This window comes from Malurus melanocephalus, unplaced genomic scaffold (assembly GCF_030028575.1).
Source record: "Malurus melanocephalus ecotype Western Australia unplaced genomic scaffold, MMel_1.1 scaffold_251, whole genome shotgun sequence".
NCBI classification, from domain to species: domain Eukaryota; kingdom Metazoa; phylum Chordata; class Aves; order Passeriformes; family Maluridae; genus Malurus; species Malurus melanocephalus.
In genome coordinates, this window is record NW_026623483.1 from 649,370 (window position 1) to 665,206 (window position 15,837).

Below are 15,837 nucleotides of genomic sequence, written 5' to 3' on the forward strand. Positions count from 1 at the left end.
GTTATACACAGAAGCAGTTGTTCATGTGATGATTTGGGAGATGATGATCCTATTGGCTGGTTTGAAGTGGAAGAAGAATGGGATGAAGTTGATGTCAAAATGCAGCAATGCAGAGTTTCCCAAGTAAGAACCYACAAAAACCCCTTTACCCAGTCACAGGGATCAGGGGCTCTTCTCTGAGCCAGCTGAAATAAACCTAATTCCATTTTGTGAGGGAGAACTCTGCTGGATAAAGAAAAAATGGAATATGCTTCTAGTTAAATGAATGACTAAACTTTTGACCTCTGAATTTTGTTATTTTTCCTCTGTATGCACACATATATAACCATAGTTAAGTGGTGCTTCATGATCAAATTTAATGCAAAGTTGTATGAAAATATGCAGATTGTACTGGTTTTAATGTGATTGTTGCTTTATTCTAATATCTAGACCAATTAACAACTGTGTAGTTGTAGCATTTATTCTTTCAGAGCCAGGTTCTTCAATCTATGTTTTACTGGGCAAACAATTACTAAGCATTTCCATCAGTTAGGCTGGTTGCCTTGGGGAATGGAGACTCATTTCGGGAATGGCAGAAGACAGCTTTGATTTGTAGTACTTAGTGCATTTGCAGGGAACTTTGCATTCAGATCCTGGTTCTGGAATCAACTCTTGCAGTTCCCCAGTCCATTTACACTGTGGGAATTAAGAGTATTGGTAGYTTTATTGTGTCAGCTGGGAATTTATTGAAGACTCTTGCTGCTTGCTAAATCCCTGCTGCTGCAGAGTAACTGAGTACATGTGGATGGCAGGACTTGCTGWTCCTTCAGTTTTGCATTCTGCACCTCCCTGGGAGCAGATTGATCAAAGTATGTTTAAATATTCCATATTGATCCTCTSCTTGCTTTTAAATGCAGCTAGTAATTCTTTAATCTGCAAAAATACTGTGGAAGCAAGGAACAGTATGTGCATAATGAACAAACTGATGAAGAATTAAGTAACTTTGCAGGTGCTTGTAGAGGTCATAGAAATGTCACTGTGACTTTTTGGAAGTGGGGAGGGATCAAACTTAGCCTGAATCTCAGGCTCAGTGTTATCTGGAGGTGATAGACAAAGACTACAACTTCCCCCATCAACCCCACCGGCAGTCTCGTCACCAAATGCACTCATGTCTTTTAAAAGCCCAGTTTGTACCAATTTTTAAACCCAAATCTTGTGCTGTTTTTATATCTTCTAGTACTTGATGATCAAGTTCTTGTGCACRAGACAAGACTCAGCAGAACGGCTTGGGGTCCAAGGGCTGAGTGTTCTGGGGTATCTGCGGCCCCTGCGAGACGAGCCCTGCAGGACCATGAGCTGCCTGCAGTGCAGGAAAACTGAGGATGACACAGTTTGTGGCACAACTCTGCTCCTGAAGACACTTCATTTCATCCAGCAGCTGGCACAGGACCTGGTATTTTTGCTTCTTAAGGTTTTTTAAGCCTCTGCCAGGMTGAAAGGAATAAGGCTGTGTAAACAGAAATTGTGAATGCATAAAGAAAAGTTTGGGTACTTTTAAAAAGGTTAAAAGCCATGTTGTTGAGAGGAAAAATGATTTCTGAAAAAATAGCCTTCTCTGTAGGTTTGCTGAAGGCTTCTTCAATCAAATTAGATGGAGAGGTAGAGGTTATAAAGTCTTCTYTAGGTGGAGGAAAGGGTTAGGAGCCTGGAAATAAGGAGAGAGGGAAGAGCTCTATGAAGAAGGTTTCAGCATGAACCACCACATTTAGACACTGGAATATCTGTGAAAGAGCTTAAACTGGAATTCATGTTAGCTGTAAATTAATAGGAAAGCTGGCTGCTTTAAACCCAATGCTCAGGGATTTTTGTTTTAGAAATGTGTTCTGTATGGAATTAATATTCCAATCCTGCATTTTCTTTGCCTTTTTAAGGTTCAACAGAAGGAGAGTGGATTAAAATACAAGTCATTTTTAGATTTCACAGGCCTTGATTTGCAGCTGTTYTGGAATTTTTACAATAAACTGCACCAAAAGTAAGTTACTTCTTTAATGCCTGCTGAAGCACTAATCAGTGTGTGTGTATAAATAAAGTATACTTGGTGTATTTATTTATTTATTTATTATTGGTGTATTTATTTTGTAGCAGTTTGTTCTTCCTAAACTACATCATTTACATGAATAACATTTTTCTACTGCTGCCATATGGACTTTTAACTATAAAGTTATGTAGAAACTCAAGCTGTAGATTAATTTAGCTGGTAACAGCACTTCGTATGGCTATGTCTCTCCACTCACCAGTTTTTTATCTATCTGAAACAGTGACTTTATAGCGTTTTTGGTGCAAAAGAGCTGCTTTTCTAGTTTTTGCTTCTGTATCTTCTTACAGCCCAAGGGAAGAATGTATCTTTGCTCAAACGCTGCTGTTGCAGCTTCTCCAAAGCTGCTTCTCTGTACTTACTGGAGATAATAAAACTGCAAAACCTCAAGCAACTCCTCAGAGCAAAACAGCTTGTCACACAGAAGCTGCAGAAGAGCTTTATAAACATTTGTGTGAAGGTAATTTTTATTGAATATATATTTACTGTTTTGTCTGTTAAAATTTGGGAACAATATTCATTCCTAGAGGCCAAGTCAACTCCTGTTCCTTTGTTTCTCCTTAAGGTCAGTGTGGGCTAATWARTCTATCACGAGAAACTTTCCTTGGCCCAAAGAAATGATTTTACAGACTTTCTGACAACTTGGYCTGGAAACYGCTGAAAKAGAAAACTCGTTTTGAATGTGTCAYGTGCTTGTTGYCATCAGGGAATGTGACCCTTTGGCTATAASATTTCTGGGGTTCATTTATTTCATTATTGCAGATCAGTATAAATAAGCTCATGGGTAGTCTGTGAGGTTTACAGGAACACAGAGAAAATTCTAAAGCCAGTGAAGAGAATGGGAATTACACATGAGATTTCATTGGAAGTAGGGTGGCACACWCTTTATTCAAGTGTAATTTGATGAGTCTCCTGAAAAGTGAGCTAGAGGGAAAACAGTTTATATAGAATCTGTCACATCTTGAAAATTTTATTAGCTTTGATGGATGTCAAGTTATAATATTCTTAAAATTCATTTACTTGGTGAATAAATATATTCTTTCTTAATATAAATCATTCTTGCTGTGAGTTAAAAATTTTTCTCTCATTTTCTGTGTATTATGGGGTTGGAAAGGCTTGAAACTGTGTAGACTAACATTTAATTCAGTTATGCTTCTGACATATTAGATGGGGTATTAATTAGAACTTGTAATTTTGTTTCCTTTTTGTATGAGCAGTAGTGGATATGGGGGACAGTAACTTCATGCCAATGAAAATGCTGAAAGAGGAAGTTAAGAACACCTTACTCAGTGGAGCAGCAGTTTTTTTCCCAGATAGACAGACCAGGCGACACCAGCTCTTCACCATGATGGTAAACATWCAATGAGAAATTGTTTGTTTGGAACCTGCTTTCTTTATGCAGAAAAGAGGACAAATCTGAATTGTTATTGTCAAATAATATATGCTTTGTCCCATTCAAGTAAAAACCTTATTTTTTTTCTTTGCCTCTTTTTACCCTTCCCCTTTTCTCTCTGCAGCTTACCAAAGAAAGAGGAGCTAACCCTGCCTTTCTTACCAAAAATGAATAATAGAACACAGAAATTAGAATTCTTTCTCACARAGGAGGAAAACAGAATATATCATAAAAATAAATCTTTTTCCCTTTTCTAGAAAAACATCACAGAGCAAGAACATAAACAATCTGTTCATCTTGCCTTCAGATCCTTGTGTACCCACTTCAGGTAAGGGGTCCTGAAATTGAAAATAATTATCAGATACCCCACATCTATTAGTAAGTTTATATTTAATCCTTTCTAGAAATGTTGTTCCCCTGAAAAATAATTCCCTGAAGTAATCAACTAATGTTTTTAGAAAGGATATATTGCTACTTCAGTATTTTTATTAACTGAATAGCTCTATAAAACAGTGGCCAAGGTTGGTGCTGAAATCAGTTTATTACTCTAAGGCTTCTCCTAGGCTGTCTTCCAATTTTTTTAAGTGATTGTTTGTCAATGCTGATTGGTTGTTATTGATTTAATTAGTCTAGAGTCATCGGAACACAAACTTTTGATTTTCATAGTTATTATACAGTAGGATGTCTACAGATACGACACAAAAAATACTCAGTTTGTGTTTTGAAACTGTGCTCCTTGTTGATTGCTAAGAATATCTCTGTTTTATAGTGATCAGGATCCAGGTGGACTCTTATTATTACCAGAGAAAGGAGTTTCTGCAAATTTTGACATAAGTGAGGTATTATCAGTCATGGACACCCTTCTACTTGTGGCAGCAAGAGAGGTAACTGCTTTTCCCTGCTCCTCTGTCAGGAGTTTTGTAGGCACTCAAATGCAGCTGCTTGCCTGACACAGATGCCAAGGAACCAACTTCCCTGTCCTTCTGGGTACAGCTATTCATGGCTGTGCACATTGGTAGGATTAGCTTTCCCAAGCAGTTGAAGTGTTTTCCTTTAAGCGTTAGGATTTCATAATAGTAGAGTAGGAAATGAATAAGATGTGGTGTTTTTCCAGTAGGAAATGTGTAAGATGTGGTGTTTTTCCATAGCATTGAAAAGAGTTCATGGATAGATGCTGGGATACTGCAGTGATCATTCCATTTTGAGAGGATAGGATTGGGCATGTCACTGAGGGAGGTGAAAATGGAGGAGGGTCATTTACATATGGAGAAAATCTGTGCTGAGAACATGGAGTGACTCATATGTAGCTGTTGCTATTTAAAATTGTGRTACATCAAAACAAAGCACATCACTTGTCACATGGTGCTACTTGCTGCTTGTCATTTGCATTTCATCTTTTTCTGGGGTGAGTGGGATGACTGTGTCCATCTCAGTTTACTTGGTGCATATTGTCATGCTGCAGYAGAAGAGGTTCCATGACATTCACRAGCATTCTTTGTTTTTCAGTGTGAAATGATGATGCTGGATGTTGCACAGCAAGAGAGTGGCACAGTATTGTCTTCCTTATTCTGGTCTGTTCAGGGCAGCCTCCTTTCCTGGTGCTATCTTCAGCTTAAAGGCACTGATAATTCAGCCAAGGATCTTGCAGTAGAAATACTTAAAAACTGTAAGTGCTGCGATTGAATATAGAATTAAATATGATGCAATACAGGACTTTAAAATGTGATTTTGCAAATTGCAGTGCAATTAGGGATCACCAAAGGTTGCCTGAGGCATACTCAGAAGTGTCAGCATTTCTAATCTCTCTAGGAAGTAATTTGTTGGCATATTAAGCAACTTGGAATTTTAGCTGTACTGATAATCTTTTGTTGGGAGAACCTTCATAAAGCACTTCAGTAAGTTTTGGGGGCCAAATACTGACCAAAACCCCATATAACAAATAGCTACAGACTTTCATTTGAACGTTTTAGTTTCCTAGCATCCCTTATTTTGGTAAACTCCTAGGTAGTGATATGTGTTTTCCTGTATGTTTGTAATAGCAAGAAGAAAAGAACTTGCTTAAGAAGCTGGCTACCTCTAAGGGGTTTTGTTGGGTTTTTTTTGGGGGGTGAGATTTAAGTTCTTTTTAATGCATCTCAGTGTTGACTAGTTAATTGGGCCAAGTACTTAATGGAGGTGTAATTTATGTAAAGTTGTTTCATATTTATGTTATTTGTATATAAATAAGTTTGCTGTCTTCCTGTCTCACATTTAAAAGTGGAGTAGGGCTGTATCTAAAAATTCCTACCCTCACTTGTTACTTCAGCTGTGTTTCTTAGCTTTATGTGGACGCTACTGGATACACTGAGGTTGTTGAAACAATCTTGGAGTGTTTGATTAAATTACTCATCACTTATTTTTTCTGTGCTATTGTTGATAAGCACAACTTGTTTCCACAATAGAAATGKCACAGAAATCTTCTCTAAACTGTTGAGTGTTGCTGCCATGGGGCAGCAGATCCTTTCCTGTATTTGTCCTTGTGCACGTCACCATGCACCTGATGTTTGATAAAGTGGGTTGTGGGAGCAAATCCTTAAGGTGGCTATTAAGGAGWTTTTTTTCTTTTCAGATGTGGGCCAGTTCCTGTCAAATATCAGGACRATTTTGCAGTCACTCTTATCTCAATATAGTGGCAAAACAATAGTAGAAAAAATAAGTAGCTCTGTCTTTGCCATGGCAACCCGTCAGCTGGTAAGTGATCAGTGGGATTTTGTCCTGTTCTTGGCTGGCAGAGCTGTGGTTCTGGCATTTTCATGACACCTGTGTTTGCTTCTAGGTCATCTTCTTGTTGGATTTTTGCACTTTAGACATTCCATACTGTACWTTGCTACAGGGATTCAGCACTTTGATAGAACCACTGAAAAGCCTTTGTAGTGAACCTCATAAGGTAACTAAAGTTACAGGCACTATTATTAAATGCAGTGAAACAAAAGCAAAATGGCAAAAAGACATAGAAAACTTGAATGATTCTGTTGGTGAGGATTGGAACAGAGCTGGAAATCTTCTATAAGTGTGGGATGTGTAAAATATTGAGTGAAGAACAAGAAACATCCATTGATATGGGAGATGAGCAAAGTGATCAGAACTTGCAACTGGAATGAGCAGCCTGGAAGGTAGATAGGAAGGAGGGKGTTCTGAGAGAGAAGAGGAAAACAAATTAAAAATAGTATGTGCTTAACATTTTTAGCTCCATTGCTTATGGTGATGCAAATAAAGTCTGTATGTCTGTAGTGTAGATGTTTAAATGTGCATTAGTCATCCAGACTCTCYTTTTGTCATGACTGGAWACTTGTAGTCACTTGTGGGTGAAACAGTCTTCTCCTGCAGTAGGCTGGGGGGAGGGTTGCTTTAGAAGTGCTTCCTTACTATGWTTACCAAGGATGTCTTCACAGCTAGTTTCAGTGTAAATCAGTGCTGTAGCCTTTTAAATGACATTTGTATGCACATCTGGCAACTTGGAAGTATAGACAAAAAAAAAAGTAGTGTGGTTAATTTGGTTTTTTTTTACATTTATATCTAAGAATGCATTTTTGTTGTACAGATGGACATGGAAAGCTGGCAGCAGGAGCAGCCTGTAGTACTGCGAACCTGGACAATGGAATCACCTCATAACTATGAAAATAATTGCCATGAGGTCTCAGTCTTCTTGTGTCATGGGGCAACTTACTTTGAGGTGGAATTTGATGAAAAATGTGAAACTGAAAGGAGGTAATTTAATCTTGTGCTGTGTTAGATTCTAGTGTCTGTTTGTAGAGGATCAATTCATGATTCAGTGCATACTGCACACATGCCATTTCAATTTCTTCATTATCCAGAACAATACACAATGTGTATTTTTGAATGACCTTGTGCTGAAAGCCACCTCATCTGGCAAATTTACAGATGTGCTGTTCATAGGAATTTGGCTTCTATTTTGTAATAATGCTTTGACCACCACAGTTAGTGCTCATGGTATTTATTTTGCCCTCTTTCTATTGGCTTGGTTTCTCTTGGTAACACATCAGTCTACTGCTTAGTTAAAGTATTTGCCAGATGTTAGATTTGGCACCCATTACCAATTCCAAAGTTCTGCAGGACAGCAGAAATCTGTTTGCTGGGACTTCTGCATTGAAACATGAAATAAACTCCTTAGCAGCCACCTTAAACAGGTGAAACATGAAGTGAACACTTTAGCAGTGATGGTGTGGTTCAGAAAGAAGTGATAAGGGTGCACTTAGATRCAGCACTTGTGAAAATTCAGAAGCAAAAACATTCTCCCCCAAAACTTGAAAAGTAAATTTGGAAGTAATGAATTGCAATTTTCACAGGTATGATTACCTGGAGTTTACTGATGCCAGAGGGGCAAAAACTCGTTACGATACAAAGGTTGGCACTGAGAAGTGGCCTAAGGTGAGCRCCTTTAAAATTCTGAACCAAATTATTTACCCAATTTTAGCAAGTTCTTAYGATTCCTGTGGAAATCTGTTGTGTAAAAGTATGTGTGCTTTTGAGCATGGGTGTGTTTATTAGGTTTCTTAGGTGGGGGGCAGGAGRTGGGCATGAAAGTCTGAAATGCTGTACATAAAAAGAGTGGATGAGTAAAGAATCCCTCTTTGCTCCTGTTATCAAAAAGAACAATCAGTCAAAGTGAGGAGGAATTAACATRTTTAACTTCCAGTAGCTACCTGGGTAAAAGCTGATACGCCCTTGCAAGTTTTGGTATCATAAGGTGTAAGTGGCCCTTCCTGGGGCTGTGCTCTGTCCTCAAATGGGATGCTGCTCTTCTGCTTCATGACTGATTTCTAAAGCACAGTAATCTATAAAATTGCTCATAAAGTTATCGCATAGAAGTTTTACCTGCATAGTACTGTGGGTTTCTCATTGAGATGGTGGGGGAAATTAGATCTGTGTMCTACCAGAACATAATACTGAAACCCCAGAGTTGCTGAAGGGAATTCATTACCCTGAAACGTTTTCCTATCATGTACATTTGGCAAAATGACTGTTTTGTTGCTCTGTAGAAAGTGACCTTTAAGGCTGGCCCACGGCTGCAGTTTCTCTTTCACTCTGACAGCAGTAATAATGAGTGGGGCTACAAGTTTTCCGTCACTGCTTACGGCCTCCCAGATGTTGCTGTGTCTTGGGGCTTGGATTTACAACTGCTTGTCTCCAGGCTGATGGGGCGCTTGGCTTCCCGAAGCATGGCCCTCAAATCCCTGCGAGGTGAGTGCCTCTCACAGCCCAAAGCTGGGCTCTGTGCCACGAGCAGGGACAAGGACCTTGTGTTGAGAATCCCCTGTGGAAATGAAGTTCCTTTTGTATTTCTCTCACCTGAACATGGAAGACTTGCTGTGTTCAAGTCCATGGAAGACGTGGRCACATTGAAGTAATCATACTAATCTAATTTACATTTATGGAGTAATATGTTCTGGTTTTTTTAGCTTTTCAAATTGTTTTCTGGTGCTTCCATCCACCTCTCATTGGGGGTGTGAATATGGAGCCAGCAAACTGAAAAAATTACAGGGTTTGGAACACTAATGATTCTAAATGTTTCACATGAACATTTGGTATTGATTGAAATTTAAATTTATAAACCAAGTTTGCTTAATTCCAATAATAAAGTGCACTTAGAATTTAGGCCAGTGAAGATAAGTAAAATAGATTTTTAAAAAATTTAAAATATGTTTATTATTTAATTAAAAAAAAGAACACTTCTCTCTATCTTCCTAAATCTGAATCCATGCAGCACTTCGGAKAAATTAAATAAGGCTAAAGAGTTCTTGCTCCAATGAGGTGGTCCATATCTGCTGTGGAAAATTAGAGAGCTCCTTACCTGTGAATTCAGGAAACTAATTGAAGTGTTTGAGAATATTTTCTTCCTTTCTTAATATGAGCATGCTTGCATATAGCACATTAGGTCTTCAGTAGAATAGAAAGCTTTCAAACTATTTTAAATTAGAGAATTTCTGTAGTTATATTACAGTGAAAGTGTTTAATTTAAAATCCTTCCATATTGTAACATTGTCACTATAAGATATTGATGCTGCCATTAATGAAAAGGCACATGAATTTTCTGTACCATGTTAGAGAAACAGAGAACATTGTTAAATTGCTTATTCAATATATYTGCATTAACTTTTTGTTTTGTTTTGTTTTCCCCTACTGAATGTTTAACATTCATTATTTTCATTAATCTGTAAATATGAAGAAAATTATTTAGTAACCAAAGGGTCTRTTCTGAATCTCTTGCAGAACTAGGTAGTGAAGCAGACTTGCCTCCTTTGAAAGTAACATCAGTTCTTAATTCCCCTCTRTGGAAACCTGTCTTCAGGCATCAGATGTGTCCTGAGGTGCTCCCGGGAGCCAGGCAGAGCAGTACCAAACACCAAGACAAAAAAGAGGTACGTACCCATTGCTTACATTCCCTTGGCATGAAATCCCTGTGTCTCACACAGGTTTATTTGGATTTATGCAACTGGAACGTCCTTTAGCTGATGTGCTAAAGTTGTCATCATTTGTGCTCTTGGGTTCAAATGTCACGGAGGAAAAAAGCTTGTTCTATGCCCTTTTTATTAGCTTCCATTTTCATAGAATGATAAAATGGTTTGGAGGGACCTTCAGAGATCATCTAATTCACTCCCCACCTTGTGCAGGGATGTCTTTCATTGATCAGTTTGCTCAGCTGCAGTGGATAAACTGCAGGTTGATCCATGGTTGCAGCTCATTGCTAGGATTTGTCTCAGCCAATACTGAAGTTAATGTGTTGCTCCCTTCTCTGCAGGCTCGGAGCTCTCCCCAGGATGTCTGCCGTAACTTTCTTATCGAMTTTGCAAAATCAGATCCTGCCCAGGACTTGAGTGGGCAAAAATCTGAACTTTTCAAAGGACTTATACAGGCATGTAAAAAACAGACCCCAAAGACAGATATAGTTGCTGGTTCTACTGTTGATCAAGCTGTGAACTCAACATTTGCTGCTTTGGTGTATCTCACTCCAGATTTATTTGAGAAGCTTCAAAAATATGGTAACTCTAATATTATTAGATTATCTTAATAATGAAGACTTAAAGTTTGTAAAAGGCTTTCTTACAGCTGATTTTATAACATCTAAAGATCAGTTTAGTGGGGCAATTTAAAGAAGATGTTCTGTATAAAGGTATCATTTAAGCAGACTAGGTAAGCTTTCTCTCTAGAGGGTTTATTTTTTTTATTAACTTACATTTTGGTCTTCAGAGCAGTGGCAAAATATTAACACCCATCAGAAGMTACTAATTCTATAAAGCTGTACCTAAAGAGAGTAGTGATGTCCTCTGGGGCTTTAATTCAGAACAATGGGGCTCCAGTTATTTGAGGTTCTTGGATCATTTTCTACGTTGTGCCTTTTCTGAAAAGCCAGCAACAACTTCTTTTATTAACTGTTGGGGTTGGAGGAGGTGTGAATTGTTTCCTAAAATACCCTTCTGTGGAAATTAACCTTGCCATCCTCAAAATACATTTTTATTTTTTAAATTTTTTTTCTAATAGAAGAGGTAATGTTTTGTTTTTAACTTAATAGCTACTGTATTAGAATTTATGTATTTTTCAGTAGGTAAAATGAACCACTTTTTGACTTACATCACCCTGCCATTAAGTTTATTGATATGTTTGAAATATTGGCAAAGATGTTACTTGATTTTGAAAGGTTTCRTTTTAGGCTTTCATTTTTTGTCATAATTTTGACACTAGACATTTTACATTTTCATAGAATGATTGAGCTATTTTTTGAGCTCTAAAGTTATGAGTAGAAATGACTGACATAMAGCCTGACTTGATGACTAATGTGGTTACTGCCTTTAGTCATTTTGTCTCTGTCTGACAATTGAGTTGATTTTCTGAGTGACATTGAAAAATGGACAAATATTAATGAGTATTTAAGAAATCCATCCCACTGTTCTGTCAGTAGCTTCCTCTGCTGGTCGTGCTGGGGCAGACTCATTTCAAGACCTGTGTTCACCCRTGCCATGAGAAGTTTGGAGAAGGGATGCTGAAAAAAGTACAGGAAAAAAATAAAAAAGGGAGAATGGAAGAGGGAAGACTGAATGTCTTTTTCTCCGTAGTCATTGTCAGGCCAGTTTGAATAGAAACTGATTTGACAGTTTTTTTCATTTTTGCAGAGTGGTCTTGAAAATCCATTCCAGAAATTCAGAGTGTAAAACAGAGAAAACAAATACATCTGTAGAGCTATAAGCTCATACTTAGCATTTGTTGATTATTCTGATAAGTTTGCATCAGTGTTACTGCATGCATAGGGAGAGGATTTTATTTTCCATGGCTTTGGGCATCAATTTTGGGAAGAGATGAGAAAGATACTGGTAAATTAAATTTGTAAATAAATCGGTTAAGGTGTAGTTCATGTATTTAGTTCGTATGAAAGTTGGCAGGTTTATGCCCTATTTTTCTTGCAGGTATAATTTGAAGTATTGAGTATGAGATGAAGGAAAGGATGTGGCATGATTTTAGTTAAGTAGTTATATAAAAACGGAGCTGCAAATAAACAGAACTCTCTTCTTTCTCTCATTTCCAGTCAGCAGTGGAGGCACGGTGCCTTTGAGTGATGAGTTTGCACAAGTATATTCCCTGGCTGATTCCATTAGATTATGGATGGTAAGAACATTCAGGAGGATCTCTATTAATGTCATTTATTTTAGTGTTTTACAGTGTTTTAGTGTTTGAGGAATAGGGTGGAACAATCTAAACATTGAGTGATTCTACATCAAGTGTTTTCACTTAGAAAGAACATGTTTACTTTGAAACTTTGGACTTACATGTTTAAATGTATTCTTACACTCGCCTCCTTCCCTCAGCCCCAGATACATCATCATGAGCAGTTAGGACTGAATTTGGTTCAAAATCAATTGAATTTGTGTTACATTTTAGCAAGAATGTATGTAGTAAATTAGGAAGATTCTTACATCGCAGTTGGAGTTCTTTTAAAGTATAGCAAAGAAAGAAGTATGTTTTAAACATCATTCTGTTGTCTTKTGACTTCCTCCCTCCTCTTTTCTGCCTGAGAATTCCTGGCAGGTTGATGTACTAGAGTTACAATGGATGTAAAAGCAAGTTTAGATGAGTAATTGCCTTTATGCATTGCATGACAGGTGATGTTTGCATTGACAGAGCTCACTAGGGAGGTGACATGTTTTTGGAGAACTTTATCTCACAAATAGATGTGTACGTTTTCTTGAGTGTTGGGGGTAAAGGAGAAGCCTYCTTTTCCTTGGAGGGCTGATGCACATCGAGGCACAAGACAGGGAGTGGTCTCAGCCTACAAAGCTCGAGCAGCTCAGGGTGAGGCTGTTACTGCTCTTGGCAGTTCAAGTCCTGCTCTTTTGGGCTCCTGGGTGGTTTGCTCTGCAGTTGGGAATAGTGACAACTGTAATCTGTTCCTGAGATTAAATTCCTTTCAATCATTTCAGTCTTCATCCTACCTTGCTGTATAGTAACACAGGGAGAATCATATTTTAACTATATTAACATCCTATCTGCAGTTGGAAATGAAGCAGAAATCCTTGATGGGGAGGGGAAATGATGCTGAGGAGAAGCAGAACACAGAAGCAAGTGAAGTGAACCCAGAAACTCTTGGTAAGTGTTGCCTTGTGTGTATGCATTCCAGGTAGTTTAGGAAAGCATTGCCTAGTAAGTCTGAAGACATTATTTTTGCTGTGAAAGGTAAGTTAACAACTTTGGTTACTTTTCAATACCTTAAGAGATAACCTAGTGTACATTGGATTTAGTGTCTGAGATTGTGATCTGCTATTCTTTGCAGAAAACAGTGAGAAAATTCTGCAGGGAGTGACCTCTCACCTGGGTCACCTGGTTCTGAACTTAGTGCGTCTGTTTTTGTAGCTACTTCTTACCACATTAACTGATGTTAGAACAGCAGCTGATTGTTAATAGAGAAAAATGTATTCTCATTGACTACTCTCTATTTCATATGGCTCTGTGATTATTCAGATTTAGCATCATGATCAATATAACAAGAAAAACAATATTTTCTAGCTGTCTTTCTTCCTAAGAAGAAGACAGCAMGTTTRTTGTTCTGTTGTCGTGATTTTAACRCTTCCACTTTGTATGCTGCAGCAAAACTGTGTATGCAGAAGAGCCTTTTGTTACTGAATTTTTTGCCTGTGAGAACAAAGACGAAAGATTCTGCTTCAGACTGTTTGGAAGCCCAAGACATGGATGATCCCCAGGATGTGWGTGATAAATGCCAAAGACAAGGGTCAGCTGTGGACATGGACTTCCAGGCTGCATCATCAGTGTTGCCCAGTGCAGGAATTCTCCCTGTTTCAAAAGAGGGAGGTCAAACATCACAGCCTGATCTGAAGGCTAAACAAATTCCAGACCCCCACCAAGCAGCAGCTGCATCTGCATTTCATAGTAAGCCTGGTGAAAACACAGTTTCACAGCAAGAAGATGTGTCATCACCTCCTTCCACTCCTACACGGAAGTCTCAGCTTGGCCGTGGAAGACTGAGGCTGCTGTCRTTCCGATCAATGGAAGAGCCAAGAGCTGTGCCTACTGTGAAGGAAAAATACCCTATTTTGAAGAACATATTAGACTTCATTAAGGATCAATCACTTTCACATGAAAGGTAAGTAAATTGAAAACGTTGCCAGTTATAATATACAGAAGCTTGTCTTCACACGGCTTCAGGTGGAATAAAACATTTTAGCAGCAAGATAATACTGCAGAATTTTTGAGTATGAACAGTTGTCAGACTTACGTATCAAACTTCACTTATTCAGAAGCATGTAGGGTCTCAGAGAGTACTATTTCATTTAATTTGCTTCTGTCAATAGAACAGAACGTAAAAAACAGTCACTTGGCAATGCAATTTATTGTCTTGCTTCCYGAGATCTGTTTGAGTAGGATTTTGCTTTTTATCTGCAAACAGCAAAGATGTGGTGTTCTCTATTACCAGTCTTTGGTACCAAATAGAGAGGAGCTTCATCTCTGATTAAATTACTTGGTATTCTGAAAATGTAAATCAAGAGAGAGATTTCCAATTCTCACCTTGTCTGTTTTGGGCTCTTTAGCATRGAGTGGTGCAGGAAGAGGTGGATTCTGTTCAAAGCTTTTTCACTCACTCCAATAAATACACTGAAATACAGCTGGAAATTCAGATACAGAGCAATTGTGTAACTAGTCAAGCACTTCTTGAACTGTCATTTACTTGTGTTGTTTTAAGCACAGGACTTTGAAATTTTCACTGATATTTTTTGCTTTCAGTGTTTTAAAGGTTCTTGCTTTGAGAAAATCCCAAGGGCAGAGTATTATGGAAGTGCTCAAGACCATCCGCCAGTGCCTGGACTTGCTTGGGCAGCCACACTGCTTTCATCCACCCTGTGTACTTTTTCTCCTGGAGCTTCTAGCCTGTCAGAAAGATTTTACAAAGTAAGGAACTGTTAAGAGAAATCTTAGCCATGTGATTTAATACTGTGTTCTCCCAGTCATGTATATTGAAAACMGTAGAAAGTTTTGCTTTTGAATCCATATGGATAATAAAAATAGRCTTGAGGTTTAGTTTTCAGGCTACTAGTCTTAACTTGTGTGCATCATTAAAAAAGAAAAAAATTAAAAGGAGACTTAGTTGTGCAGTTGTTCATGCCATGAACATATTTAGGTCTGATTTCTATGCTGTGTCTGGCCAGTGCTGTCTGAATTCTGTCATTTGGCTTCTGACTTGTCAGGAGCTTTCTGTTGTCATGTTGAAGTGCACTGGTTTCCTTTAAGTTCTTGACTACATTTTCATAAAGCAACTTCTTAATTTAAAGGAAGGTTCTCTTGTTAGTGCTGTGAGAATATTCTCATTGCCTGTTTTGTTTCTTCACTTCTGATTCCKGGTACAGGATTCCTTTATTTTTGTTTGAAACTGCTAGACTGCATTTTGAGTGAAACTTAAGATCCTTCCCCTTGAAACAGAGCCTGTTTGCAAAATTTGCACAAATCATGCTACCTAAAATATCACAGTGAATTTAGGCTACTAAACCAACTCTTTAATTTGCAGCTACTTTGGAAACTTGGAAGGCTGTGGTGCTGAGCTGCACAAAGAGATTCGAGAGTCCTACTATCAGCTTGTTTTGTTCCTGGTAAATTCTGTGAAGGGATTTAGCACAATTAATGACAGGTATAGTACATTGCTTGCTTTATTGAAGTTTTTTTTTTTTTTTTCTCCTCCACATCTCCTCCTTTGTTATTTGATGTTTAATGCCTTAGTTAAGTTTGGCTATACTTTGTATTATTTACAGATCTAAATAAGGAGTCTCGATCTGTGATCAAAAACGCCAAATTAACCTTTTATTACTACTATGCA

The 15,837-nt window shown here is 38.0% G+C and overlaps 1 protein-coding gene across 3 annotated transcripts in view; it reads left to right on the forward strand.

Moving 5' to 3' along the window:
• The window catches only part of ZZEF1 (zinc finger ZZ-type and EF-hand domain containing 1), a 56,199-nt gene that overhangs the window by 15,827 nt on the left and 24,535 nt on the right, over positions 1-15,837 (forward strand). For 2 of the 3 annotated variants that reach the window (XM_057375521.1, XM_057375522.1), the window contains exons 12-31: positions 12-123; positions 1,217-1,432; positions 1,911-2,011; positions 2,365-2,534; positions 3,292-3,425; positions 3,725-3,795; positions 4,237-4,351; positions 4,974-5,133; positions 6,076-6,197; positions 6,283-6,393; positions 7,048-7,214; positions 7,814-7,895; positions 8,507-8,708; positions 9,738-9,886; positions 10,267-10,507; positions 12,046-12,125; positions 13,010-13,103; positions 13,602-14,115; positions 14,754-14,918; positions 15,532-15,651. In XM_057375521.1, the coding sequence (XP_057231504.1) occupies positions 12-123; positions 1,217-1,432; positions 1,911-2,011; positions 2,365-2,534; positions 3,292-3,425; positions 3,725-3,795; positions 4,237-4,351; positions 4,974-5,133; positions 6,076-6,197; positions 6,283-6,393; positions 7,048-7,214; positions 7,814-7,895; positions 8,507-8,708; positions 9,738-9,886; positions 10,267-10,507; positions 12,046-12,125; positions 13,010-13,103; positions 13,602-14,115; positions 14,754-14,918; positions 15,532-15,651 (3,126 nt within the window). The remainder of the gene's footprint in view (positions 1-11; positions 124-1,216; positions 1,433-1,910; positions 2,012-2,364; positions 2,535-3,291; positions 3,426-3,724; positions 3,796-4,236; positions 4,352-4,973; positions 5,134-6,075; positions 6,198-6,282; positions 6,394-7,047; positions 7,215-7,813; positions 7,896-8,506; positions 8,709-9,737; positions 9,887-10,266; positions 10,508-12,045; positions 12,126-13,009; positions 13,104-13,601; positions 14,116-14,753; positions 14,919-15,531; positions 15,652-15,837) is intronic. The other variant, XM_057375523.1, reaches the window with a different exon arrangement.